We start from the raw sequence: 27867 nt of genomic DNA on the forward strand, positions 1-27867 counted from the left end.
TGTTGGCCAGAATCGCATCCTCATCAATTAAACTGTCTGTAAAAACCAGGCAAGCCCCAAGCGAGCTGACCCCTGTTTCAGTGAGTAGCAGGACTAACAGGGCATGGTTTCCAACCAACAGCTTTCTCACTGCTGGGTTTTCTGGGGCCTTGTGAAATCTGAAGCTCTGTCACTGCTCATTATGCCTCCTCTCAACATGGATTCTCCTGCAGGAGAGAGGCATTCATGCACTGTCCAGGAGCTGTGCACCCAACGAGGCAGATGCCAGCTATAATTTGCATCCCCAGCTGCTGCTGCTGCTTTCCCTTAGAAGCAGGTCTTGGCAAGTCCCAGCAAGCATGAGGGAGAGACTGGGGGTTTGCTCTAGTATTCCTGCTCGCATGAAGCTGCTGCTAACAGCGGAAGAGGAGCCTTCCTGCTGCAGCCCCTGGAACGAGCTCTGCAGCCCAGGGTAAGATGGTACAACACCGCCAGAGACCTGCAAACGGCAGCTCCCATGCAAGACCACAGGGACATGTCTCCTCTGCATCACCTGGGATGACTTTGCTCCCTAGGGGCAGACCTGATGCACTCCCAGAGATGTCTTGGGACACATCCAAGCTCTCCAGGGACATAAACCCATGGTGTCCTGTCCCAAGCCCAGAAAACTGACTGGATCCAAATCATTAACCCAGCAACTGAAATAAGGACCTGCCATGCTCCTCCTCCTTTGCACCTGTTTATCTTCTCACCTGATCAATATACAATTATTTTGTGGCAGCTCCGCACAAAACCTCCTTTTCTGGCAGCATGAAGCATGCCCAGGCGCATCTGCATTCTTAGACAGGCCACACTGTGCAGAGCCAGCACTAAGTTCATGCTTCATTTTTGAGAGCTTGTCTTCCTTTTAAAATATATTTGATGGTGGTTTTCAGGCTTATTTCATTGCAAACCTCAGGTGACCATAGAAATGAATAGATCATCACTGGTTCTTTCTTGCAATTCCTTAAAGTTCTCATAGGTGTAGAGATGCACAAAAATTTTAGACTATTTCCACCCAAGTTATACCTCCAGGATCTATTTCCGCTGGTGGATTTTGCTAAAGTTTGGTTTGCGCAACATAAAACACCAGCATCACTGGAGATGCCCTCACCAGGCTCCTTGGTGATGACAGCCCACGGGCTCCTGCTAGCCTGCAGTAGTGCAGGAGAGGCCACGTCATCACCTTCCCAGGCAGACCAGCAGAGCAGGGATCCTTCCATCAAGCACCTTGAAGGCAGCCAGCAGAGCTCATAAGTCACAGGCTCTTTGTTGCAAAGCATTCACAAAACTAATGGCAGAAAAAAGGAAATAAAATCTCTCCTGGTCTGCATTCTCTAAAGCAGAGACTGAGCCAAGGCTTAAAATTGTGTGCATCAGTATAGGTCTATTGATTCAAAAGAGATGACTCAACTTTCAAAAAGTCTCTTGCTCAAGGTCATGGGCTGTAGCATAAGAGCTCTGAGCACAGGTTTTCTCACATGAAAATACACCTTTAGCCACTCTCCATCCCTTTTTTTTGGCGTGCATTTTTGGAAGTTTACTTCCCTTAAAACACATTAATCTAAAATGCAAGTGCTTGGATACCCTGCCAGACTTCGGATGCAAAGTGTCTGTCCAGGCCTTCGGGCTCTAAATTTCTAATTACAAAACACTCCACAGTATAGTTCATGAGACAGAAATAAAGGCCTCATCTTAACTGGCACAGAACTTCAGGAGTCTGGAGAGTAACTGGGAGAGAGATTGCTGGACAAGAGAGGAACAACCAGTAGTTCTGGATTTTTCTGCAGAAAATCTCAATCGTATGGACCTGGGGGAACCATCAGGTTTGGAAGAGTTAGAAGGTGTTTTGCTGTGCTAGAAACAGTCTACTGAAACCAGAAAAGCTATCTTCTCCCGAAAGCTGTGTCTCCTGGAGAGCACGGGGAGCAGGGAGATCCATCAGGAGACTGAGAGGTGGAAAGGTAAACAAGAGACACAGGATGGGCAGGTAAACAAGGTGAAACCAGAAGTGCCTCCTTTTCCTGATGGCTAGTTTCCAATCATAAATACATTACAAAAGGAAACCTCCTGTGTGGGAAAACATAACATCCAGCTGATCTCTATTCTATCAGGGCTCAGCTTATCCCTAGGAGAGGAAAAAGAAGATCAAAGGAAAACATAAAAGGAAGCAATTTTCAATTTTAAACAGTCTTAATATGATAGAAAGGAACAGCAAGAACAGCTGAAAGACACTCAGAGTCTGGGAGAGACGCCTTGGCTGAAGGTACTGCAGTGTTTTCCATATTTGTCTGCTTTATTTTTAAACACCCAGAGCCTTTGCTTGATCAACACTTCCTTGTAGAAGAAGGAAGCAGAGGAGGCATGAGGGGCTGTGGGGAGAGAGGCAAATGAGGTTAGAAATTGATGATCTTCACAGCCATGAAAGTCAAATTTCCTGCTTGAAACCAAATCCTCCTGGAGCACTACGCAGGCATGGGGGAAAAGGGGAGGGAAGGAAAGAAAGAAGATTTATTACTTAAGCAGAACTGAAATTCTGATGAGAAAAAGGACTGTCCAGTCCATGACTGAATGTCAATGGCAGATCTGAAGCTGGGTTTGTCATATTTCCCTCTCCTTTGCACACATTAAAAAAAAAAAAAATACAGGGGAGGTGCTTGGAGTTTTTAAAGAGGGGGGGGGGGGAAGCCACCGAAGTCCCTTGATCTTATGAAGCCCTGAACTCTTATATTCCATTTATAGCTCGAGCTGGAATGACATCCCCCTTGATTAGCAAGCTGTCCAATCCAGCTGCATGTGTCAGGACTGTACGAGGCACTAAGTGAAATATATATATGCCCTTACAGAGTTTAGCACATTGGGTCCACCTCCAGGGCACAGGCTGTAGCTCATTCTGACCACTGCTCCTCTCCCGGGACTCACTTTTAAGGTTTGGAGGTTGTTTTTTTTTTTTTAAAAAAAAAAGGTTTTTTTTGGGGGGCACCTTTACTTTCAAGTTTAAGCAACACAAAATGGCACCAAAGAAGGACGTAAAGAAACCAGCAGCAGCCGCAGCACCAGCACCTGCGCCAGCACCAGCGCCAGCACCCGCGCCAGCTAAACCCAAAGAACCCGCAATCGATCTCAAGAGCATCAAGGTAAATGTGTGCTGACTGTGGACCCAAAGCGCTCCCAAAGGGGAAGGTTAGCAGAGTCCTGGCTGAGACCTGCAGTGAAACGTTGTGTGTGTTTGGTTCCGGTTTGGGGACTGCAGTGAAATGAATGAGCAACCTTGGTCAATGGATTTGTTGACCTGCCTGAGCTTTTGATTGTTTTAAGTAGCTGGAGGGGTGTAGGGCATGGCACATGATTTAACACAAAAGTGAAGCCCCGTGATTTCAAAAGTATTTTGGAGCGTGGCCTTCAGAACTTTTTACCAAATCAGTATCAGTCTGACCTGTTTGGTAAAGCTAAATTTAAAGGAAAAAAAAAAAACCAAGCAACCCTCCCCACCCCCCTAAAGTAGGTAGATAAGGACAGGAAGGGGTTATTGAAACTTGCCATGCAATGCGCTGTACTAAAACCAAACCTTATTTTGCAGTTTTGTTTCAAATTCCTGTCCAAATTTTTGCAACCACCTGATGATGTGTTTTGAGATCAGCATGGCTTATCTTTAAAAGCAGAAACAAAACAAAACAGATTAAAAAAAAAAGAAGAGGGATTTGGCAGTTTCATCCATTTTCTTTTCATTTGCATTGTACAACAAACATTGATAGAGACCATGAGCTGGAAAGCCATGGATGGAAGCATTTCGAGTGATTTCCTCTCACCTTTACATATTTGCTCAGAATTTGCAATTTGCTGCAAACTGAAAGCAGCGAAGAGGAAGAGTCTTTCAGAGGTTTCCCTCTGACTGCACTTCCATTTGATCTCATACTGGCTTTAGACTTTGCATGCCAACCAACATCACTGATTGTTGCCTTGACCCTCCGAAGAAAACTCCTCCATGTTGGGAAATTCTTTACTTCGGAAAGAGGAGAGGGAGGTTAAGCAGTTAAAGAGGTGAAGAGACAGACCAGTTTCTCTAGGTAGGACTATAAATAGTTATTCTCCACCTACCTGACAAGCTGATTGGTCTCGGGACCAATTTGCTAAATTCTACATAAGGAATCGTGCCTATTATGGAGAAAAGGAGTACAAAGACTCCTAATAGGACCTACTCATTTTCATCTCATGATTAATTCTGTTTCAGGTATCTTAATACATATAGTCCCAAGATCATGACCCATTTAGTGAAATTTCTTGAGGTTTACTTTAATTTTCACAGTCAGTAGTCAGTATTTTTCTGAAACAGTACGTAGCTTCTCATAAGACTGAAGCTGAACCCACTGGTAAAGCAAAAACAAGAGCAAGAGGAAAAAAAAAAAAAGACATTTTGAAATACTTTGAGCGATCATAGTAAAGGCTACAGGAAAAGCCCACTGTTTTTGAGCATACTGTCTGAAAATTAGATTAGACCTCACATTTCACTCTTCTCCAGAGACGAAGGGGAACGCAAGCTGCATTTCCTACTAAATAATTTAATATGATTTGATAGCTCTCTATGTCCAGTTCATTAGGAGAAAATAGAATTTTCAACTCCAGTGATTCTAGCTAATCTATCTTTACACAAATAGACTTAATAGTATATTACCAGCTAAAAAATGGCAGGCTGCAGTCTGAGGCATCTCTGCAGTTCACTCCTTTACTCAGACAGCTCTCTATTATAGTAGGAAATATATACTGCTAGCACAGAGAGAACACTCCAGGTTTTGTCATATTCAGACTGATAAAAGATGATGGTCTCTCTAAATTCTCTTTCTTTTGAAAGATAATATCAGACAAAATATTTTCCTCTTTGAAGGGGGGGGGGGGGGAACCTGGGCTAGTATGACAAAACTATTAATGCTAATGGCAGCATGTAAGCATTACTATTCCTATTTTTGCAAGTAAGTGAAGATGTGAGCAGTGTGAGACAGGTTACAGGACCACCCTGCAATGTGGCTAGTGGCACAGCCCCCTGCCCTGCATGTTCATCACTAAAATGTATCTTTCCACAAGTATCTCCTCCACTCGTTCTCATGCCCTTACCAGGCAAGGAGCAAGGTGCCTCAGAGGCACTGCAAGGGTGGACAGAGGCCGCCCCCCCCCCCAGCAGAGGAGTCTACCCAACCACCACACAGCCATGGCAGCAAGGTGATGCAGAAACCCACGCTGCCCGCAAGGGTGACACACATCCCCTCTATCCCTGACCTTCCCCTGTCACCTGAGACCCCACATCAGTCAAGGGCTGCCCAGGCAGACTGTGGCACTTCCAGTGCTGGGCTCTTCAAGAAGGCACCAGGAGCAACTGTGGTGCCTTTCATCCTGCCTTGGAGCAGCAGCAGGGACCGGACAACCTCTCAGGGTCCCAACCAGCCACCCTGGGTTATCCTTTTTCACCCTTTGGGAGCTCAGGCAACAAAAGGAAATAATGTCTTCTTGTAAGTGATTTGCCTGGGAGATGTGGCAGAGTCAGGAATCAAAATTTTCTGAATCTTAGCCCAGTCCCTTAATTAGCATTAATTAATCCTGAATCCTTCCATTCAGCCACCAAAGTCTCAGCATGGGAAAAGGCACAGCACCATTTCCAGCAAAACTCTGGAGCCAGGGAGTACTTAAAACTAAGCTTTTGACTGGGCCTCAGTGAAGGATCCTGTCCTGAGGCTCTTTGCAATGATTTACCAGGCACGGAGTCAAAGCCTCCAACGCTTTGAATGAGGGCATCAAGTGGGCTCCCCTCCACTCCTCAGGAGAATTAGCAGCCATGCCAGAGCTTGCTGCTAATGAGGGGTGACTGGGAATGCCAGGCTGCGGTGCCAGTGATGATTTGGGGAGCCACACAGCAGGCAAATACACAGAAAGGCTTTGTTAGATTTTATAAAGAGACATCCAAACCCCTTCTAACTATTACAGCTGGAGTGGGTAAGGGTAGAGCTGCCTAATAAGGGTTTACAGCAGCCACATAAGCCACATTTGGCAGTGTACTTCATTTTAAATTGGCATTAGAGATCATAATATTCTCCAAAACAAACAAGAAGGTGGTTTACAAACGTGGCTAGTGATGCTTTTGGGAGTACCCCTCCTCTCAGATACCCTGCTTGGCCCATCTTCAGGGAATCTGGTTTTCTCAGCCTTTTGGGGTACACACTTTGAAAGTCAGGTGCCTTTTTTTTTTTTTTTTTAAGAGGTCTCAAGCTGGGTTCTTACAAATGCAGGCACCCCAAAATTGCCTGTCACTATCAGAAGTTGTGACAGGCCTTTCACCCTCTTCTGTTCTTTTTTTCCACACGTTAATCCAATTAAAGCAAATATTTGGTGATTTGCTAGCACTAATAACAGCTAGTATGGGATTTTCTATTTTTGAGCACCATCTATTGACTATAAAACTGAGTAACAGGAATACCTAACTGCTAAAGACTCAAATCTCTACACTCGGCCCCTTCTCAGCTCACCTTAGCTTACAGTACAACCACCACAGGAAGAGAGTCAAGGCAGGGAGGAAGAATTTGTTTTGAAGTAGAAGTTTAAAGACCCTTTTCCTCCTAGTCAGGAAACAACATAAAACTCAATCTGCTTTGCAGAAGCCTTTCCAGACCGAATTTATATTTCCAGTTTTCCTTATCACTAGCATGGCCTGGATTTGAATGATAGGCACAAAGGTTAAAGACTAAATCATCACTGACAAGAGAAGAAGAGGGTGATGGATGCATCTGAGAGTTACCACCAGGAACCAATCATGATTAAAAGCAAAATGAGCATATGGATCATTTTCTTAAGAGACCCCCAAGAATTCTGTAGTTAAAACTGTGGCCAAGGACACTCCAAAAAGATAGCTTGTCTGGTTTGTCAACTTCCCTCTCCCACACAAGCCTGAGTGAGAAGAAATGTTGAGCTGATGAACAGTACTGCTATGGGTCTATGTCTGCAATAACTGGGATGAGGCATTAATGATGAGTATGTCTCATGCTTGGTTTCACAACTGAGGCAGTGGGAAGTGAATAAACTTCATATTGCCCAAATCAGTTTAACTCAGTCCCTGTCCCAATGGGGTAAGTGTGGGGATTTGTTTTGTTTTGTTTTTTGTTTTGGGTTTTGTTGTTGTTGTTGTTGTTGTTGTTGTTTGGGGGTTTTTTTGTGTGTTTGGGTTTTTTTTTTGTTTAAACTGGAAATCTAAGGGCCCTTCCCAGCACATGCAATAGTCCTTGGACCAAGCCCAGGCTCATAGCATTAACTGTGATGTTTTGGGATCTGGGTGCTGGAGATGCTGAGTGCAGTGCTTCACGGGCTTCTGCTCTGCAGATGGTGATCTGAACGTGTAGCACCCTGATCTGGTGTCACACCAGGCCTTTTACTTTGAGGATACACCTGAGTATCCTCTCTCGAACAGAGACAGATTGGGTTCTTGCAAGTATCCATGGTGTAAGCGATGCTCATTTGGTACACAAAGCTTCCCATGCTGGTGTTTTCAAGACTGAAATCCCAGGACACCAATTATGGCATGCCCAACTGCAGATAAGCTACCTACATCTTTAGGAGAAAAGTAATGAAAAACTATGAACTAGTAAAGACTTGCTAAGGCCTTGTGTAACTGTGTGATGCATGATGAAGCCTGCTGCATGGAAGCAAACCTGTGTGATCATTTGTTTTTAAATACAGAGCTCTTAAGGCAGTAAAAAGCATTTCTTCAAGTGTCCTTAATTCTTATTACATTCACTACTCAAGTAGGTCATCTCTGAACAGACACTGCATTGGATATAACCAGAGAGAGATAAACTTACTAAAATGCACTGACAGAAAGCTTCTGGGCTGGAGAGCAAGCAGGACTGCAAATGTCAGCTGAAGCGCTCAGGGAACGATTACACAGCAGACAAACTCCATGTGAAGCTGTGGAGTGAGAACAGGAATGTTAACAGTAGCTTCACTCATAGTGCTAAGGGCTTTCTTAGGAACTGGCAGGTTTTTGCCTGAAATTTTTGGCACAGACCTTCAGATTATGCCTAATCCAGCTCCAGCAACAACTCCAGAAACAGTCCGTAGGATTGATGTATCCATTGGACAAGGTCACCAGTCCCAAGTGCCCTTTCAGGTAGAAGGGGACAAGCGCAAACATGACTTAGCCTTAAGAGATGTAAAGGTGCCTATCCGACGCCATCCAGACCAGTCTCCTGCTACCACTTCGACCACTGAGATACGGCAGCATTCAGGATCCACCCTGAGTCAGAGCAGCCCCAGCCAAATCCCTTGCCCCTGTGAACCCCGCCACTGATGCCAGACCCATGTTGCTGGCAGTTGCTAAATCACTGCACGAGTGAGAGACAGCATAAAGGTGTCCCAGGACAGGTAACTTGGACATCAGACTCAACTACACATCAAGACATCCCTTCAGGACATTGTTGAAAACCAGAAGGAAAAGCAAACAGAAAAGCCAACACTTAGTTTTCTTTACAGAGTTTTCAGAAGAGTTTTGCCTCCTTTTCTTCCTAAAGTGCTACTAAGCAAGGAGTGCCTCAAAAGCAAGGACTGTCCATAAGAAAAAGCGTTTACTAATACATATGTCTGCTAACCTGAAAAATTATTTGGAAAATAATTTTTTTTTTTTTTTAATAAGATCCATTCTTAGTAATTCACAGCTTTGGCAGCATTTAAAAAGATACCTATAGCCTTTGGAGGGTCTGGGGAGTGACAAACTTTGCTTTAAATTCCACTGTTTCTACCAAATTACACAGAGAGTAACATTTCAAGAGCTCACAGAGTAATTTCAAGTGTTAACCGCAGTTGTGTGGCAGAGCCTTTCTCCCATCAACTGATAAAACAACCCCAAAATATTTCTAAAAGTGTTTTAAACTCCTTAGAGCACAGAGAGATTGTAACAGATAGTAACAAGATATTTGAGTTTATCTTACATAAGGCAAGTAGAAGGTGACTAATTTAGCCAATGACAAGTACAGAAAGAAGTTGTCTGTAAGGAGATATGAAACAACCAAGCTGGAAATTTGCCCCCACTTCACTGAGGCTTTATTACATCTTATACCCATTGCCAAAAAGCACTTTCAACTGGCTGGTTTACTGCACAGCACTTAAATGTCAAGTAGCAATAGTTTAAATAATGTTAATACTCTAACGCGGCCGCTGGGAGGCATGTTAAAACAACAAATCCCTCCGAGAGCAGGGCTCCAGAGCCTCACATTTCCTCACACGTCCTCTCGATTATACACATTCATGCAAAACTAGATGCAATTAGAAAAGGGACACTTTTACAAATTAATGGAATAGACTATTTCAGTTGGAAGGGACCTACAACGATCAGAGTCCAACTGCCTGACCAATTCAGGGCTGACCAAAGTTAAAGCATATTATTAAGGGCATTGTCCAAATGCCTCTTAAACACTGACAGGCTTGGGGCATCAACCACCTCCCTAGGAAGGCTGTTCCAGTGCTTGACGACCCTCTCAGTAAAGAAATGCCTGCTACAGTCCAGTCTAAACCTCCCCTGGCACAGCTTTGAGCCATTCCCACAGGTTCTAGCTCTGGATTCCAGGGAGAAGAGCTCAGCACCTCAAAGAGCACAACTGAACACATTTCCCCCCCCTAAAGCTAAAGAAATTTGTTCAAAATGGCATGATCAACAGTGCAGCTAAAGCACGTTTCACTCTCAGATATTTCAGAAGGGCACATTAATTAATTGGCAAGGCTAATCCAACAGTTTTTGCACAACTGTAAAGCAACTGCGAAGTGACAAGCTTTAAAAGTAAACAAACTGGAAAGTTACACAGAATGCTTAGAAAAAATTCAAATTCATCTGTCTGCAGTTAAGTCCATTAAAGTCAGAGATCTTGAGCTGTTCTTCCAAACCTCATGGTATTTCACACACACAATTTTCTCTCCTATATTAATGGTGGTCATTTTTATTCTTTCTTCAATGGTATTTCCAGGCAGCTCTGTTCTCAAAACAGAGCTCTCTTTCTCAAGAGCTCATCTGCTCCTAATGTTTCTCTGCCTCATAAAAGACATGAGGCTAAACCCATCAGGCTGTTGATTCTTACTTAAATGAGAAGTAGCCTCTCTAAACTCTATGGCATTGATCGCACAAGCTATCGAACTGGGGTGAGGGATGGGGGAATGACAGCCTGCTTTTCAGAGGGGTTTGAGAGCTGTGTAATCCTGCACTCAGTGATGTCTACTAGAAAATATGTGCAGCTGTATTAATCAAGGAGCAGATATCATATGAACTGCTGTGGGCACAATCCTAGCTTATTTCCACCCAAAAATAAAAAAAAAAATCCCTCTAGTCCTGAATAGAAGGCTAAATATACAATGAGTATCCTAGGGGACTCTCCAATTTTCTCCTCTCTGATTTTCCAAGACATCTGTTACATTCTCAGTCTCTTCTGCAGAGACAGTACCTTGAAATATCTGGTGACTCTCTAATAAAATCCTAAGATGATTCCCTTCTCTATAATTCACCCAAAGGGCAACAAGCAGATGGAGCATGAATGCTTTAACTCTCAGCAGCATCTTCATACAGGGTGAAAAGCCCTGTCCAGACATTTACACATTTAGAGTGAGCACAAAGTGACTGTCACTCAGCACGGCTGTACTCAGTCCCAGTGCCCACCAGCCTAAATAGGTGAGCGCAGCACCAGACTGCAGAGGTCAGGGCCCTAAGGCCCAGGAACTGGTGATTTTTTGGGAAGTTAGGAGCTTCCGTAAGAATTTGGAAATAAGACTTGTGTGGACTGGTTCTTCTGCTTGGCTGGTGATACAGAGTTGCATACAATCCTATCCACCCCTCCCCATTTCACCAGGACCTGGTCAAAATGCCTCTATCTAGCAACAAGAGGAATAGAAGGTAGTTACAAACTATACAGGGAAAAGCCTTAATCTTGAAAACAAAACAGAAAAACCAAGCAAAAAAACCAAGCAAAAAACCGCAAAACACACCACCTTTTTCTTTGGCATAGATAACCTTCTGGATAACAGCTTTGTCCACAAATAAGGGCTAAGCCAAGTTAGAGAAATCCAGGTCTTTCTGTTCTTCCCATGTGTTGCAGCTCCTTCAACCTTTCATTATTTTTGCTGGAGGGTTGAGGTGGGGAAGGGCATTTGTTTTTTTAAACGGAACTCCCTGAAATTTCAACATCTTCCTTAAGGCCCTGAGACTCATCATGTCCTCTGACAATGCAGAGAACATTGCCAGGATCAGAACGAAGATCAGATCTCTGCAAAATACTACTTTCTACTTTTTGAAGTTTATGAAAGCTCCTTACAGAACCTGAAATTTTACCTTTAATTTTTTTAAGGAATGTTTGAAATATTTTCTATACAGACGCCATTTGTATGTGCCCTTACTCAAAGCAAGCAGCATTTTAAGCCCCCAATAGACCCTACTGGCTTAAAGCAGGGCGATTCTTAATTCAAGTGAATGCAACATGTCCATGCTAGACTATTTCTGCCCAGCAAAACTCTTGTCTAGTGCACTTTTATTCAGGAACCGGTAATAAAATGAAGGGCTGATGTGGTGCACTAGTACTTCCTCATCTAAAATCTGACCAAAGTCTCATATGGTCAAGAGATCGATCAGTTTATATGTAGACCCCTCTCAATTTATACATATTTGATAGTTCATTCAAGCCAGATGGCTAATCCAGGTATCAGTTTTCTATGCCCAAGACAAATGTGCCCCAATTATTTTCTGCTTGGCATCTAAAGTCTTCTGGGATGAGTTTTGTTGTAGCCAACCATAAAGCTTATCTGGAAGTCAGAAAAAAATATTCAAGAAAATTAATCAAAGTTTACCTTAATTTTTTTTTTTTTTTAAATCCTGTTTTCAGGGGAACATTTCCCAGTTGCCAGCACTGGAGAGGAAGAGGCTGAGGGCAGAAGGAAAATTCCACAAAAGGCAACACACTGCATTGACCCAGGCAACATTTCAGCTCTGCCAAAGTCTTTAGAAAGCTCCTCTATTAATGCATTGGGACTGATGGCCAAGATCTATATTAGCTTTCTCACTGCCTGAGTTCCATCCCCAGCCAGTATTAATCGGGAGGTCTGCGCTGTGCCAAACCTATGTTAGTTAATTCAGACAAAAGCATGAACCCCCTTTTCTATGCAACCATACCTGATACACTTTGTCCCGAATACATCCTTGTTCCCACAGGCTAACAGATTACAAATAGCAGAAAAAACAAAAGCGAAGGATTGGCAGTGGAGCATTTTTCATACTCAGTATATTTTCCAGATATTTCCCCAAAAATGTGAATAATTTGTTTGGACAGAATATTTTCCAGCTAAAGTGGCGAGCTTAGAAAATTCTTTGCAGTTGTACCTTTAGTTTTTAAAATAAGAGGTAGGAGGTTAATGTCTCAAATCCAAACAAATATTTTGATCTATTTTGATTGTTCAGTTAAAAAAAAAAACCCAAACAACCAAAAAACAGTAAAGTCTGCTTGGATTTGATTCTTTCTTTCAGAGCCCTCAATATGCTGAAAAGACATCCACAAAGGTTATGTTTATCTTCAGGGTAACTAAGTGAGCTACAGGAGAAAATTTCCCTCACTAATCACATTTTGTCATTAGAAAACCAGGAGCAGTGAATGCTCAACAAAGGAAATCAATAGAAATTAGAGAGGGGATTTGAGTTTGCAACGAGTCTGTTGTCACACAACCTTTCCCACCCCGTTTCCATGACACTCTTGGCCCAGTTGAGATGACAGGGAAAGGAACAAGTTTGGAGCAAAGTTTTCTAATCCTTTTACAATGTCTCACAGCATAAATTTGGAGATTTGTCCTGGGCTTGGAGAATGCTACATGGTGGGACTAGATCTTTGCTACTGAAGAAGCTGCAGCCTCTACCTCCTGCAACCTACCTAGAAACTTCCCACTTGTAGTCACACCATGACCCCCCCTACTCTGCAACCCAAAAAGCAAGTACCCCTTTCCCCACCGTGAACAGTCATCCTTCCAGTTCACAAAGCCTTTGGGGGGTCTTAGCTTCTATCATGGCTTCTCCCTTGCCTCCACATCACAGAAACCTCAGCAGCACCTCCTGTCACCACACCAGTGAGCTGGCATGCTGGTGCCCTGCCTAACCCCAGCCCTAGAGGAAGGGTGTCCTAGACAGCACAGGCTACTGTGAATACAAATTTCCCACTGCCCTGCAGGGTACATCTACATATCAGCCACTAACTCAGCAATACAGGTGGGTCCACAACGCACAGATAATTTTTCCCTTAAAAATGTTCAAAATTTGGAAAACGTGACCAGTGCGGAAGAAGAGCTTCACAGTCAGACACCACCTCCGTCAACAGGTTAATCTGCTCAGTGCCAACAATTGGATCACACTGAGCAAACAAGGAGCACCACCACTCATCTAACGTTGAGCACTGTATTATCCATATAAGGGATTGAGCAAAGCCCAGCAAAGGTACGAGGACCATCCAGCTGCATCTAACACAACCTGCAAGCCACGTGTAAAACCAGCCAGCTAGACAAACACGTGGCACCTCTCACCCTCAGCACTCCTTGCTCGCTGACTTTAGAGCTTCTTGGAGAAATGGAATCCTTCCCTATAAGGAAGTCCTGGTAGGTCTGGACAAGGAACATCTCCTCTTGACGGTACGGACCCAGAAAGTGCTGACATGAATCAAACTGACTGCTTGCCACTCCCTGCCCCTCTCCAGCCTCCTAAAAATAGCCATCATAAAATGTCGATCAAGACATGGAGCCTCCTGTCACTTTGCCCTAAGAAAGCTAAAGAACTCTCCAAGGGGAGGGACCGCTTCCTTCTGACACCTAATCCAGGCAATGCCGTCAGCACCACCGGATAAATAAGGGGAAGAAAGGCCAGGAAAGCAGGACCACTCTCAAGACCTCTCAGCTAATCCCTCCTGCCCGTCTGCTGCTCTGCTTTTCCAACTCTCAACCATGGTGGGTCCACTGGAAACCTAATGGTTAGCAGCGAGCCATAAGTAAATCAGGCTTCTCGCTCAAGTTAGTTCTCGGGGCGGGGGGGACAGTCCAGAAGACAGTTAAGGTTTGCTTAGCTTTTCTCCTTAAACCTAAAGGAGTATGTGAGGTTTTCCAGTTAGCCTCAAGTTCTGCAACAGGCAATGGTAGACAGGTGGCTCCTGTAGCTTCATACAGAAAGGTTACAATTTGCTAGTGCTGTCTGCAAAGCGTGTTTTTTTTTTTTTTTTTTAAATCAGATGCAACTTGCTAAAGTGGCAAAGAAAAATAGTAATATTTTTATATAAGAAAGTATCCTAGTTTAGTACTCTATGAAGCAACGTACTGTCAAAGAGTAATTTGAAACAAACTTTAAGGGATTGGTTTAATTTCTATGTTAATGTAAAAAAAAAGCTGCAAGTTAAGCAATATTACTTCAAATGGTCTTAATAAAATAGGTCTATACTAAAACAGTAAATGACCTGATGGTACGTTAACGACTTCGTTAGTTAAGAGACTTTAGATTTTTTGTTGCTTCTAGCCACAACCCTGGCTTTCCCTGGGAGGCAGATTTTAACGGAATCTTTAAGAATAAGCCTGGTGATGCATTTTTACAAGGGAAGTTGCTACTTTAGGTTGCTGTGGCCTAATTACGTTAGGCAAGACAGATGTGAGAGCACTCAGGTACTTTGTGCTATTTGCTTTCTCTCAGTGCATTTTCAGCAGTACTAGTTCTCTTTTTTTCTCTCTCTTTTTCTTCCCATCTGCAGTCCTTCACTCCTGACCAAATCAATGGTAAGTGAAATAAAAGTTAAACTTTAACAGGGGGCAGGAGGAGGAACATAATGGCTACCGAATGCTAAATATTCACTAGTCTTAACAGCTCTTTTGCTATCCGCATTACTTGTGCACATCTGACAGGCCACATTTTTGCTGTTTTGGAAGATGACTCATGGATTGAGCTGGATGCTTTAGAAAATAAACAGGTTCTCCCCCAGCCCCTCCTTCCTAAGCTATTTTTTGTGATTGATTTCCTTCCAACAGATCGAGTTCTCCCAGGCGCAACAGGATGGTAAGTTGCAAGAGAGCCAATGTGTTTTACATGTACGTGGGTTCAGAGAGGAGCTACAGGCTCAGAAGTTTAACCTTTACAAAAAGATGAGCTAGGACTTCAGCTGGTATAAGTCACCACACTCTTGACTTCAGTGGAGCAGTGCTGACTTACGCTAAACAAGAATCTGACCACAGATTTACATGTAATTTATCTGGGTGCTTATGTGCTGCCCAAGCTGAGAAGTTTATGTCATGGTATGAAGAGGAAATATGCTGGTGTTACCAGCTCTACCTACTGAACATTTTTCAATTGTGCTCCTGTACTGGCCGTTCACAAGGATGCTGAAAACGGGTCTTGCATTTGAAAGTCATGAGGGAAATGGGCAGATGAAGGACAACAGAAGGAGAGAGTGAGCTGAAAATTTAACTTAGCTGCAGTGACATTTCAATTTAACATGAACAGAAGATGCAAGAGACCTATATGTCACTTTTGCCAGGAGATGTTGTGGAAGGGGAGGAAAAGGCTGTTTTACTGTAAATACATTCATGAAGCATAGAAATAGTTAGCAAATATGTGACTTGTGTAAGCTGTTGCGTATAAACACAATAGTCTGGATATGCTGCAATTCTTGAGCATCTTGCTGAATCCTCTGCTTCACAAGTCACCAGCAAGTTCCAATTTTTTTTTCCAATCTGCTAGAAAGATCAAATTAAAAATTCTGACAGGAACAAAAATCCCCATTGAAGCTCTGGAAATCTAAGCTGGAGTGTTTTAAATATCTTAAGAGATGCATTTGGGTTATATTAAACAACATAGGTTTATAAAAAGTAGTCAAAATCTCAGTAGCAAATATAGTAGACTTCTCTATTGTGAACAAAGTATTTAGAATGGAAGATACAAGGATTTACTAGAAATCCAGAAGGAGAGGAATAGCTAAAAGCAGGTCTTGAGAGAGCCCTAAAGTTTCTGAACACCAGCCTGCTCTGGGTTACACCATCAAAGCAACAGGGAGAGGTATAGTGCAGTAAGTGAGACTGGAAACATTTCTCTTCCTGCAGTCCAAACACTCCTGGTCACAAAGAAAATGATTTGGACTCTTCCCCACTTTTTAATTCTAAAACTTCTACAAAAGGGTTGGGAGGGTTTATGGAAAAATGCCATCAATTCAAAGCTGCTGGCATGCATAACAAAGCAAAATATTTCTTCTAGCTTCCCTACATATTTCAGATCATCCAGCTGCTGTAATGTTGCAATGACTGAACCAAGCAGTGGAGCAATTAAAAGCTACTTGAGAGAGGGAGAATTTCCCAGGAAGAGAGATGTCCCACCCTCAGTAACTATTTCCATCCACACAGGCTGATGCGCCAGCAGCTGGGTAGTACCCTCCTCAGAGAGGGATTTTAGACATGCTTATTCCAGCAGAGGTATAAACTAGGACTAGCTATATAAAAAAAAAAAAACACAAACAAACAACAAACCAACATCTAAAAAGAAACACGCCACAGCAAATATATATCACAGTGAAATGCATACTTGAGAAACAAAAATAAAATCAGGCCTTTTCTCCAAGCTGGGGAGCAGTGTTCAGAACCCAGTGAACACAAAACTTCATGGGATTTACAAAACAGAGAACTCTCCTGATGGCTTTGCTAATGGCAAACTGGCATTGTTTTATACCTTGCTCTGGCTAAATGTCATTAATGCACCAGATGAAAGATCGGATCATATGGTATAAATCACTACAGCTCCATCAACCTCAGCTGCTAGAGCAGGAGCTGATATCAAGCTGGTACATTGTAAGGGGAAGCTCTACACAGGTCCGGAAGGCCTTGATTTCATACCCTGCAATAAAAGCTGTAAGGGGAGAGGGTTAGCAGTAAAGGGTTATAGGTCTCTCACATCAGACTAAGAGGATTAGTTTCAGATGTATTAGATTACAGCCTAGCAGGCTGACATCCTGTATCAGCAGTTTTACTGGGTGCCAGCAACTCCTCCACTAAAGCAGTATACGGATGGCTAAAGCAAGAATCCAAACACCTCTGTGTCACAAGTGCCCAGCACAAGATGAATGAAGACATGACTTGAAATGTGGTTTATTACTCCTAAGTCTGCCCCAAGGCACAAAAAGCATTCCACCTACACATGCTGTGAAACAAAGCCTGTCTAGCTGCTGGAAGTGCATCACAGCCAAGGGAAAGACATTTCACCTGGTTTACTTGGAGCTAAAAACACAGCATCGTCAGACACTGCAATGCAGAAAAGATCAACAGCACAGTCCAAAATGCCCTTGACATATGAGGTTCGAAGATGGCTTTTTAGCTAGACCTTCAACTTTTGCTCCCCGCTCTTTTTTCAAAAAGACATTTCTTTATTCAGTGCAACAAATACTCTAAAAAGCCTGAAAAATATAGTAAGATAATTAACATGGAACTTTGCAACAGAAGATGAAGACTGGTAATGCAATGAAGGCAACTGTCTGCGATGTTTTTGGTAGGAGAAATATCTGTACCTCAAGTCCTTGGTCAGCAGCAAGGGGGAAATAAGTGAACGTTGATCATTTGGCAGCGCTGAAAGAAGCAAAGTCTCAAAGCATACACACTGGACATGCACTGGAATAAAGCACTACACAAGTATTACCATTGGAAAAGCCAGATACTTGTGGATCTGTAAGAAGCAGGGACAGATTGCAAAGGAGGGAACAAAAAGGAGTACAAACATCATTGTAAGGGAACTTTAAGGGAAAAAAATAGAAGCATTTAAAATCCACCTTCAAGTTTCCCATTGTCACTGTGTAGTCGAAATGCTGGGATTGCAGGCAGGACTCGTTGAAGCAGGCAGATGTTTTGCAGTGCTAGGTACTTTGACAGAAGATTCCCAGTCCTCTGGTGAGATAAGGTGGAGTGGAGAATAAAATTTTTACCTTCTGCTGCTATGTCACATAAAGAAACCTGTTCTTGAACAGCAATGTTTGTAGAAAGCTTATCTTTCCCCCTGCCTGAAATAACTACAGGGTCAATCACAAAGCTATTGATGACTATTAGAGCCAGGAAAGCTGTGAAAGGTGGATATAAAAGAGTAAAAATAGTGAAACCAAAATGTCAGAGGGGAAGAGTTTTTCTTGGGATCATGAGCCAAAGGTTCCCCTGGAGTTGGTGGAACAATGCCAGAAGACAGCAGGCTCACGTCTTTGTCAATACAACTTGTCAATAGGGAGCTGCCTGGCTCAATTTAACTGTTGCTTTTCCCTTGCAGACTTCAAGGAGGCCTTCCTCCTCTTTGACAGGACTGGTGATGCCAAGATCACCCTGAGCCAGGTTGGCGATATCATCCGGGCGCTGGGGCAGAACCCTACAAATGCCGAGATCAACAAGATCCTGGGCAACCCCAGCAAAGAGGGTAAGTACCCTACAGTTTCTCATGGGCCTTTCTTCAGGCTGCAGAGGCGTAATTAGGCAACATCAACAGTCACAGCAGGAGGGAGAGGAGCTTTTGCTCCGATAGGGGAGCAAGGGGTGGGGGTGTGGGCTCTGCTGCGACAATACTTGGAATTTCTACAGTTCCTTTTGAAGAGGAGGATGATGGGGAATACAGTGCTCAGAAAGAGGAAAACCTTCTCCTTAGGCTATGGAGAATTCTCTGTAGGGATCATTTTGGTGTAACACACACTCATTGATGCTCACAGTCCATCGGTGCCCCAGCCCTTGCTGAGGAGCTGTAAGTCCATTTCTAACAGCTGATACTCGGCTCTTTAGGTCCTTCCAGTGTAGGATCTTCTGCAGAAGCCAAGACATACCCTTGGACTGGAAACCCACCTGTATATTTTTGCTGACTGGAGTGGTCTGCTCAAAGCTCCTACAAACCTGGGCATGCTGAGACTTATGGCCATTTTCTATTTCCTTTTCTGCCCTCTTAGAGATAAAAGAAATAGTAAATACTGTAGTCACCTCCTTCTAACAAGGACCTAGCTGCAGGTGATCCCTGATGTCAGTCATGCAGAACCATATTAAGATGGGCTAAATTATACCCAAAACATCAGGACTGGTAAAGGCATCTCTGAGGAACAATTCAGAAGACCCGAGTTAAGCATTAGCACCAGCAAGAAGCACTGAGCAGAGAACTAACAAAGAAATGAGACCATGACAGTACTTAAAGTGACTACAGCTATAACTGACAGTGATTTTTATATAGCTGAGTAGTAAAATAGTTTCTGTAAACAACTATTATATTTCTTTGCTGCCCAGATGAAGGCTGCTCTTTGCAAAGATCTGGGGGCGGGGGGGGGAGAATCTTTTTATTTGGCAGCCTTGCTCCAATAAAAACCAGTTGGGGAAGGCCTCACTGAGGACTACAATTCCGCCTCATGAGACCAAAGGGGTTAGATGCACTAAGCTCGTGAGTCCTTAAACCTCCACACTGAACATGTTAAATAGTAAATTTGGACACCATTTCCACTGGACATTCCTGGTTTTAATTAGTTTATTCTTTTGCTAATAGTCTCTGCTGCCACATCCAAGAGACCTTGAAGAGGTCAGTAACATGATGTCAGCAACCTCAGGGGCTTGTCTAAGTTGCAACATCCCACTCTGGTTACCTTTCCCACTGCTCAGGGCTCAAGATTTCTGTTTTACTGTGTTCTGTAGTTCCCCCACTCCCAAAATCCTTTCAAAGATCAACTTGTACAGCAAGTTGCATTTCTGAAAGAAAAATACAACACGCATACAAGCATATAAAATTATGTGAGAAGAGGGGTGGAGCAAGGATGTGAAAATTAACTCCCACAGTAAGAGAGAATCCAGATTCTGCAAAGAAACTGCTAAATCCTGAGGCAAAGACTAAAGTATAGAAAGAGGTGTGTAAATGAGGTGGGAGGCTCTCCCACATTTGAGGGTGAATATCCCAAAAGAACACACATAGTGTCTAGCATGTAGCAACCGGTGCTTTTTTCCCCCCAGAGATGAATGCCAAGAAAATTACTTTTGAAGAGTTCCTGCCCATGTTGCAAGCAGCTGCTAACAACAAGGAACAGGGTACCTATGAAGACTTTGTTGAAGGTCTGCGTGTCTTTGACAAGGAAGGCAATGGCACAGTCATGGGGGCTGAACTCCGTCACGTACTGGCTACTCTGGGTAAGGGATTATCATCTCTGTGAGCACTTTAAAAATTGTTGCCATTTGAAGGCATGAGAGAGGGAGGAAAGATATTCTAATCAGTTGGGAAAGATAGGAGGCTACAAAGCCAGACAAGAATCTGTGTTTCCTAACTAGGAATCCACAAGGAAAGCAGACACAAAACACAGTAGAAAGCCCAAAGGAAAAGGTTTGGTTTATTACTTCTAAATTCAGACTAGTTATTAAGAGTGCCTGTTATTTGAGGAATAGAGAGAATCATAAAATACCTCCAAGTTGGAAGGGACCCATAAGGATCGAGTCTAACTCCCTGCTCCTCACAGGACTACCTAAAAATAAACCATATGACTAAGAATATAATCCAGATGCTCCTTGAACTCTGACAGGGTTGGTGCTGTGACCACTTCCCCAGGGACCCTGTTCCAGTGACCAACCACCCTCCCAGTGAAGAACCTTTTCCGAATGTCGAGCCTGAACTTCCCTTGATGCAGCTTCACTGGTCACCAGAGAGAGGAGATCAGCACCTCCCTGTCTGCTACCTCTCTTGACGAAGTTGTAAAGAAGTTGTCCAGAAAAGGCTGTACGCCTCAGTCAAGTAAAGCAAAGGGACAAAGAGGACTTGCTGCATAGTTTCTTCACTCTGTAGGAATAACCAGAATCCCTGTGTCTATATGCATGTGCAAAACTTCTAAAGGAAGTTAAAAGTAATAAACCTCAGTTCAATTATAGGTCTTTTTGTTACTAACTCAAAAAATAAGGAAAGCCTTTGGAAAAGCTTGTAGGGTTCAGCCTCAGTTGCGTGTCTGTGGAAGAATTAACCGAGCTCTCTCCACTCTCCAGGTGAGAAGATGACAGAAGAGGAAGTAGACGAACTCATGAAAGGTCAGGAAGACTCCAATGGCTGCATCAACTATGAGGGTAGGTGCAAGGGTTCAACACCCTCTCATCATACATTTCTCCTCTCTGAGTTTCATTGCGGCTGGCTTTTAGCTTCTCAGGCGAATCAGTTACTGACAAAGCTACAGCTGAGTTAGGTTGAAAGGCTTATGCACAAAAGTGACAGCTGCAGTATGCTTAGCCTGCAGTCACACTACTCAAAAGACTACATTGAGCCACAGTGAAGAAGGCTGCTTTGGTCAATGCCAGATCTCTAGGCTCTCTGACTTTCTGTAGAGCAGTTGCAGTGATTGGAACCAATCCTATAGCTAACGCTTAGGCAAAGTGCTCTATTCATCATATATTTAGTCTTATCACACTTCAGTGGGAAGAGAATTTGGTTTGTACAACATTAAACACTTAGAACTTTCTGTCACAATGTTGGGTCAGATCTGATCAGGAACATGTGTTTTTAATGCCATCATCTCATGAACAGCTGTTCTTTTCAAAGGTATTTCCCAAAGTAACATTTGCTGCTCCTTCTAACTAGCATATCTGTATTTTTCCACAGCGTTTGTAAAGCACATCTTGTCTGTCTAAATGGACTTCCCCAGATACCAAACGGTATGTTCTTCTCATTTGCACACTTAATCTTGTCTGTTTGCTATGCTTAAAGGCTTCTACATGCCCATGGCCAGACAGGTTACGAAATCAATACGACACCATCTCCCCAATGATACAAATAGAACAAAATAAGACTGTTGTCCAAGAGCAAAGAAAACAGAAGTGTGGATTCCTGGGTCTTGTTCACAGCTCTATAACTGGTTGGATACTGTTTAGTGGATTTTTCAAACATACCCAAACTGTGAAAAGAAATGCTCAGTTTACTCATGAGCATGGAAATGCTCAGGCTTAAATCTCACCTTAGATCTCTGTTGTCATACAAAATTAGAGTTTAAGCTATGCAAACTGACAGCCAGAGACATTTATCCTATAAGCACCTTGAGATTTTGTTTAAAAAAAAAAAGGAAATCAAAGCAACACCTTCTGATAATTTGTAGATTTCTGTAAAGACAGGGTAGCCTGAATACTTGTGTGAACTACTGAGAACAGCTCTTCAAATAAAATAATCATCTGAAAAAGAGTATTCTAGCAGTCATGATCAATAGTCAAAAGAGGGCTTCAAAAGTACCCAATCATTTAGCAGTTCTTCTATAAGTAGGAAAAAAAAAACCCACCACAACACCCCTGCAACCTTGATATGCTGCTATTTTGTCCAAAGAAAAACCCAGCAGCTGTCTTTAAGATGCAAACATAAAATATCATGGGTCTGTGGGCTTATTTGAACTCTCAGTTATTCTAGCCCAGGAAAGACACATTCCCAGCTCCTATATGAAACAACAAATACCTCAAATAGAAATCAAAGGTTCAGTTTGTCATTTTGTAAGTATTTCTTCAGTCAACGTTGATTTCAAGTCCAACTCTCCCATTCCTTCCCAGAACAAGTCAAATTCAGAAAGACCAGATGGCACTTGAGATCTGCCTGAAATTCTTGCTCAGTCTGTCACCATCAACATGGAAACTGCATAGAACTGGATGATGTGCCTCCAGCCCCACCACTTTTTACCAGTGCATCCATAGGTATCACCTCTGGGTCACAACACTTTCATTTAAAAAAATGAACTTTCACCAAGGCAAGCTAGATGGCGTAAACTGCTACCATCCAGGATCCATCCATCCATCCCAAGCATCTCTTTCCATGTTGTTTGCATTGAAACAATGTAATCTCTTGGAAAAAAAGCATCAATAAATCCCTGTGGTCACTTTGTTGCTACAAAGTCTTTTTTTCCTCTAAAGCAAGCTGTTCAATCCCACTCAAAGCACCACTCAGCACTTAATTTATTTTGTCTGTATATTGTATTTCACAAAATAAAGTTTTATGAAAAAAAAAATACAGATATCTCCAGGAGGTCCCTCTACTTAACCTGAACGAAAAGCATTTTCTTTGAGGACTGGGAGAAGGAGTAAGTAGGGAACTACCACGTACATCAGCACTTAAACATTTTTGGGAGAAGGAGACCTGGTAGCTGGTGTCAGAACAGCTCCCACGGTGGCACTTGCCCTGGTGCACCAGGCAAGACCAAAAACCGGCCGGGGTGGCCCTGCTGCAGGCTGCCATGCGGAGCCACTCTTCCCAGCAAAATCTCCTCCATAATGCTGTAACAGTAGGCCCACAACACTATTAGGAAGGGATCCTAGCTGCCGCCTGTATTTATAGCTTTATGGACAACGAGAAAAAGCAATCAGAAATATCAGCCACCCCAAAAGGCTCTGTATCTGGGAACCAGCCCTGGGGCCGTCATTCCCGGGGCCATGGTAAGAGGAGTCCAATTACCTCTTCTGCAACTACAGTGGAAATAGCCATCGCTCATGGAAGTATTGTTACCTGCACATCCCTGCCCTTAAATGTGGCTCCTCTCTCTCTTCCTTAAGCGTTCATGAAACTGCCTTAATCCCCATCTGAGCGTCAGCTTGTTCTATTAAAATCCGACTTTGCCTTATTAAGTTACTATGCACGAAATGACCATAATTCAAGTGCCAACAGGTGCAGCAGGGCACAGCGGGGGTGGCTGGCACCAGAATAAACTGCAGCCGTTGAAACAGCAGCTGCCTCTTTTCTGAGGCTTCCCAAAAAAAGTTTCCCATTTAAACTCTCACCATACTGGTAGACAGGGCCAAATGAATCTCCGAGTTATACCCTGCCCAGAGACTTATGCCAGCAGGTAGCTTACAGGGGGTTGCTACATGCACAATGGGAAAAACCCTTGACAGAAAGAAGGGGGGAAGAAGAAGAAGAAAAAAAAAAAAAAGGAAGTTATTTAACCTTATCCTAAAAAGGCAACAAAAAAAGCATGAGATACATTAAAGCAAGTTATTTTTAGGGACTCAGCCTGGAGGGCGCTTCTCAGGGGACTGCTAGACGCCCTACTGTTCCTCAACATACTGCCTATACACACATGCTCCATGCAGTTCCTCTTTCCAAGTATCGGCGGATCTCAGTTGCTGGGAAAGCAAACAAACAAAAAACAAAACAACAATTCACCATATATGCTGTCAGCCTCCTTTTTACACTGCATTGACATGTAGTCACAGAACCAGCCTAGTCCAAGGTTGGACGCAGCCCTAACGGAAAGGCTGATATTTCCATCATATTTTTCTTTCTGAAATGGCAAGTTTTATTAATTTCTAAAATATTTTTGGCCCAAGCCTAGAGGACTAACAAAATGGGATGACTTCTCATCAGTGAAGAAACAGACAGATTTTTAAGCCATTTGCTTTCAAAAACTCACATTCATATTTTTGTTTAAAACAAAATGCCATATTATGAAACATAACCAGCCTGACAGTATTTCTCTGAACTCTAATTGCAAGGAATCAAGGTAACTTTACCTACACTACTCTCACTCCTCAAAAATTAAAGCAGAAATAATTTTTACAGACAAAACAGATGAAAACAAAGATAATGCTCCTTTCCCATTAAACTGAGACTGAGCCTCAAAGTATTTCATAGAGCTGCACAGGGAATGGATTTTTATGCTATCCAAAGGTTTTAGTAATTTTAAACACCCCCTCCCCCCCAATTTAGACAGAGACAAATATCTGAAAAAATGTTCATGTTTTATAAGACAAAAATATTTTGTGGGGATCTTAAATAATTCAGTCATTTATAAAGAATGGCAAACTCCTTATATACTAGCCTCTTTCAGCTAGTGACGGCTTCAACATAAAACTTTTTTTGTTATTTATTCTGAAAATGTAGAAACAAGATGTTTTGGAAATTTAATGACATGGGTTTTTAAAATGAGAAACACACCAAACTCTTACAGTCAGCTTCAATTTAATCAATAAATCTCATCCAAAAGATAACCAATCCAAAAACACAGTTTGGAAATGCCTAAACAGCTCTGGTGCCTCATCTGTAGGAGAGAGGGGAAATCTCCTAATTTGCCTCAAAACCATTTCAAGGTTGAACTTGTTTCAACCTGCTGCCTCCATAGTAGTAACACAGGCATCACTCAGAGCTCTGACCCTGGGGAATGCTCCTCAAAAAAGGCCACTTCCTCTTAAACTTTTTGTTCACCAAAGGAAAGAAATACTCCACACAAGAAGTACCACTGGACTCCTGTACAGCACATGATACACCATGACTGAGCTCCTCCTTTACTAGCAGAGAGAGACTGAAGACCCTGGCAGCTGGGGAAGGTCGCCCTGCATCGGCTCAGGCTCTGCATGGAAAAAGTAATTCTCAGTCCCTGTCATCTGACACCTCTTGCCATCATTACATTTGCTTTGTATTTTAAATAGAACATTGTTAATGAACATACTTTCCATTACTCAACGCAATTGACAGTTTAACTCCTCGGGAGCAAGGCTAAATCCCCACAGAAAGGTCAAGCTGCAAAACACTGGCCCTTGGTATGCAGCACTAGACGCAGTGACCAGCACCATGGAGCAGGCAACCTACAAAAACAAGGCAGAAAGGTCAGAACGATTGAGGAGAGGTGGTCACCAAGCCCAAGAACGTAATTCTCCTCTTGACGCAGGCTGCATTCATTGAGAGTAGGCTACCACCACACATACGAGCAAAGACATTCCCACAGCTGTTTCTGCCACGCCAGGGGTAGCTGAGAAGCTCCTCCAAGAGGGGGGATTCATATGCACTGAGTGGGACGGATTTCAGACAGCAGGGCACTGCAAGAGGAGCAGCTCCCCTCTGTCCAGCAGTGCTCACGGGTCCAGATCCCCAGCTAGGAAAAGGCAGAGGCTGTTTTGTATGACTCACGGTGCTTTGCTTTGGAGATATCCCAGACCCAAACAGGCTTGCACAGCCATCCACAGTATCAACACCTACAAAAGAGACCATCAGGCACAGCCTCCTGTCCCCACTGCCACGGTCATACTACAGGTGCTTTCCTCTTACATGCAGGAGTTGAGTATCAAAAACATGGACACTGGGCTCTTAAAAGGAAGAACTGTTTCTGCACAACATCAGTGTTCTCCCTAGTCCTGGACTAGGTTTCAATTTATTTTAGAAGAATGGTCTCCAGCTAGTGGTTGGTGCAGTTCTGTGCAGAAACAGAGACCAGATGGACAGAAAGGGACATCTACCCAGGGCAACACAGCACAGTGGTCAGATGTGCCTGATGCATCAGGAGTTATTTACTGGTCTTACAGCACCTGAGTGTTGTACACAGCATGCTCCACCCACTGCCCCAAGCTCATTTGGGCAGAGATTGTTCACACATATCTCCTCACAACCCTCTCTGCATAGCTTGCTTTCTCACTCCCAGGAGCTGCTAGACACCAGTCATTTCTCCCTCCCACCTACCGACTAAGAAACCAAGGAAGCCAACAGCAGCTGTGTCACTCTTCCCTAGAGCAAGAAGGAACGGGAAGTGCACTAATTGACCCTGACACTGCAGGAGCCAGCATAGGTACTCACACTGCCACCTCACAGCATCAGCCCAAGGCTCTGCAGGTCTCCCATCTATCTGGAGACATCTCCAACACTTTTTACGCAACAGCAATACATGTGATTATTTCTTATTACTGAGGCGCCTGACATTACTATATAACATCACCTGGGTCCTTCACACAGATCTGCTAGCCCCAACCCTCATGCCATGATGGCAAACCCAAGAAGAGAAAGTTTGGCAAAGATGCTCTCTTTCTGGGAGGCAAACGTGGCTCTTCACATCACTAAGCTCTCTCAGCCTTCATATCCATCTTCTCTGCATTAGAAGTGAGGTATTAAAAAGCCACAGTACGTACAACACTCCTGTCTGAACAAACTCCACAAATATAACCCTCCCAGTGATGTAAGCTTGCTTCCACACTGAAATACTTTCCTTTCTTCCACATCTCCCCTCTTATGGTATTTCATACCATTATTACAATAACAATTGTTCCACTTCAAGAGATTTTCAACCAAATCTTGGGCTTTAAACACGACACATTCAAACAGTCTTCTTCCAATTACTATCTTACTGTCCATGCAGTCCTGCTGCAGCTTTAAATCTACACCCTTCTTATGCCAGGGAGGCTGACTTTTATAGGGACACAAGGAAGTGCTCAAACGTGTAATGAAGAAGAGATGCTTCCTTAGTAACCTATTTCTCATTTATTTTATAATGAAAAATCCCATACTTTCTCATTTACCCAGGCACTTACATTTACTTCAAAATGAAATCTGAAATGTTGCTGAAAATATAAAATTTCAGTCTCACATCTACCTTCTAGATTAACTGACACAATACATATCAGACCACAGTTTATTAGAGCATTAAACTGAACTTTCCATTACCTAAATCTATGGCTTGGGAAGACAGTATAGATTAGTTCATAAACATTTCATTTCTCCACCAATGTAGCAATGATGGGTAACAACACTCCTAAATCAAACTGTTTGTTGTAAAAGAAAGGCTACTGCCAATCCTCTGGAAAGGCCTTGCACTAAGAAGTGAATGAGGGAGATTGGTAAGAGCAATAAAAATGCATGTGCGTATTTCCTCAGCAGCATGCAAAGTATTTCAAGAGGGATTGTTCAAGCTGGTGAAAAGAAACAGTAATGATTAATTATTATTTGCCATTATACTTTTAAACAGACAAATTAATTTTTACTGTGTCTCCATAGTTTACATACATTGTTTATTCCCTTAAGGGTGTACAGTCTTCTGCTGCATGAAGGGTGTTTAGGCACAGAGAAATGTCACAGGGTGAATTTCAGCC

The 27867-nt window shown here is 43.0% G+C and overlaps 1 protein-coding gene across 2 annotated transcripts; it reads left to right on the forward strand.

Moving 5' to 3' along the window:
- The first annotated feature begins 2919 nt into the window (after window positions 1–2919).
- On the forward strand, window positions 2920–23030 carry MYL1 (myosin light chain 1). Of its 2 annotated transcripts, none has more exons than XM_082313190.1 (7): window positions 2920–3155; window positions 15067–15094; window positions 18329–18472; window positions 20029–20202; window positions 21043–21120; window positions 21650–21702; window positions 22579–23030. In XM_082313190.1, the coding sequence occupies exons 1-6, from the start codon at window positions 3030–3032 to the stop codon at window positions 21676–21678; spliced, it is 579 nt and encodes a 192-aa protein (XP_082169316.1). In that variant the 5' UTR covers window positions 2920–3029; the 3' UTR covers window positions 21679–21702; window positions 22579–23030. The 2 variants fall into 2 exon arrangements, with proteins under 2 accessions (XP_082169316.1, XP_082169317.1); XM_082313191.1 differs by lacking the exons at window positions 2920–3155; window positions 15067–15094 and adding exons at window positions 13919–14004; window positions 14793–14817.
- The last annotated feature ends 4837 nt before the right edge of the window (window positions 23031–27867 follow it).

Source organism: Platalea leucorodia (genome assembly GCF_965183815.1).
Source record: "Platalea leucorodia genome assembly, chromosome: 5".
In the NCBI taxonomy this organism is placed as follows: Eukaryota; Metazoa; Chordata; class Aves; order Pelecaniformes; family Threskiornithidae; genus Platalea; species Platalea leucorodia.

Bases quoted from the DNA above. Each gene is read 5' to 3' on its own strand.
- MYL1 (XM_082313190.1), top strand. From the start codon at position 3,030: ATGGCACCAAAGAAGGACGTAAAGAAACCAGCAGCAGCCGCAGCACCA. The intron at 3,156-15,066 runs GTAAATGTGTGC...TCCTTCCAACAG, and splicing joins TCGATCTCAAGAGCATCAAG to ATCGAGTTCTCCCAGGCGCA. The intron at 20,203-21,042 runs GTAAGGGATTAT...TCCACTCTCCAG, and splicing joins TCACGTACTGGCTACTCTGG to GTGAGAAGATGACAGAAGAG.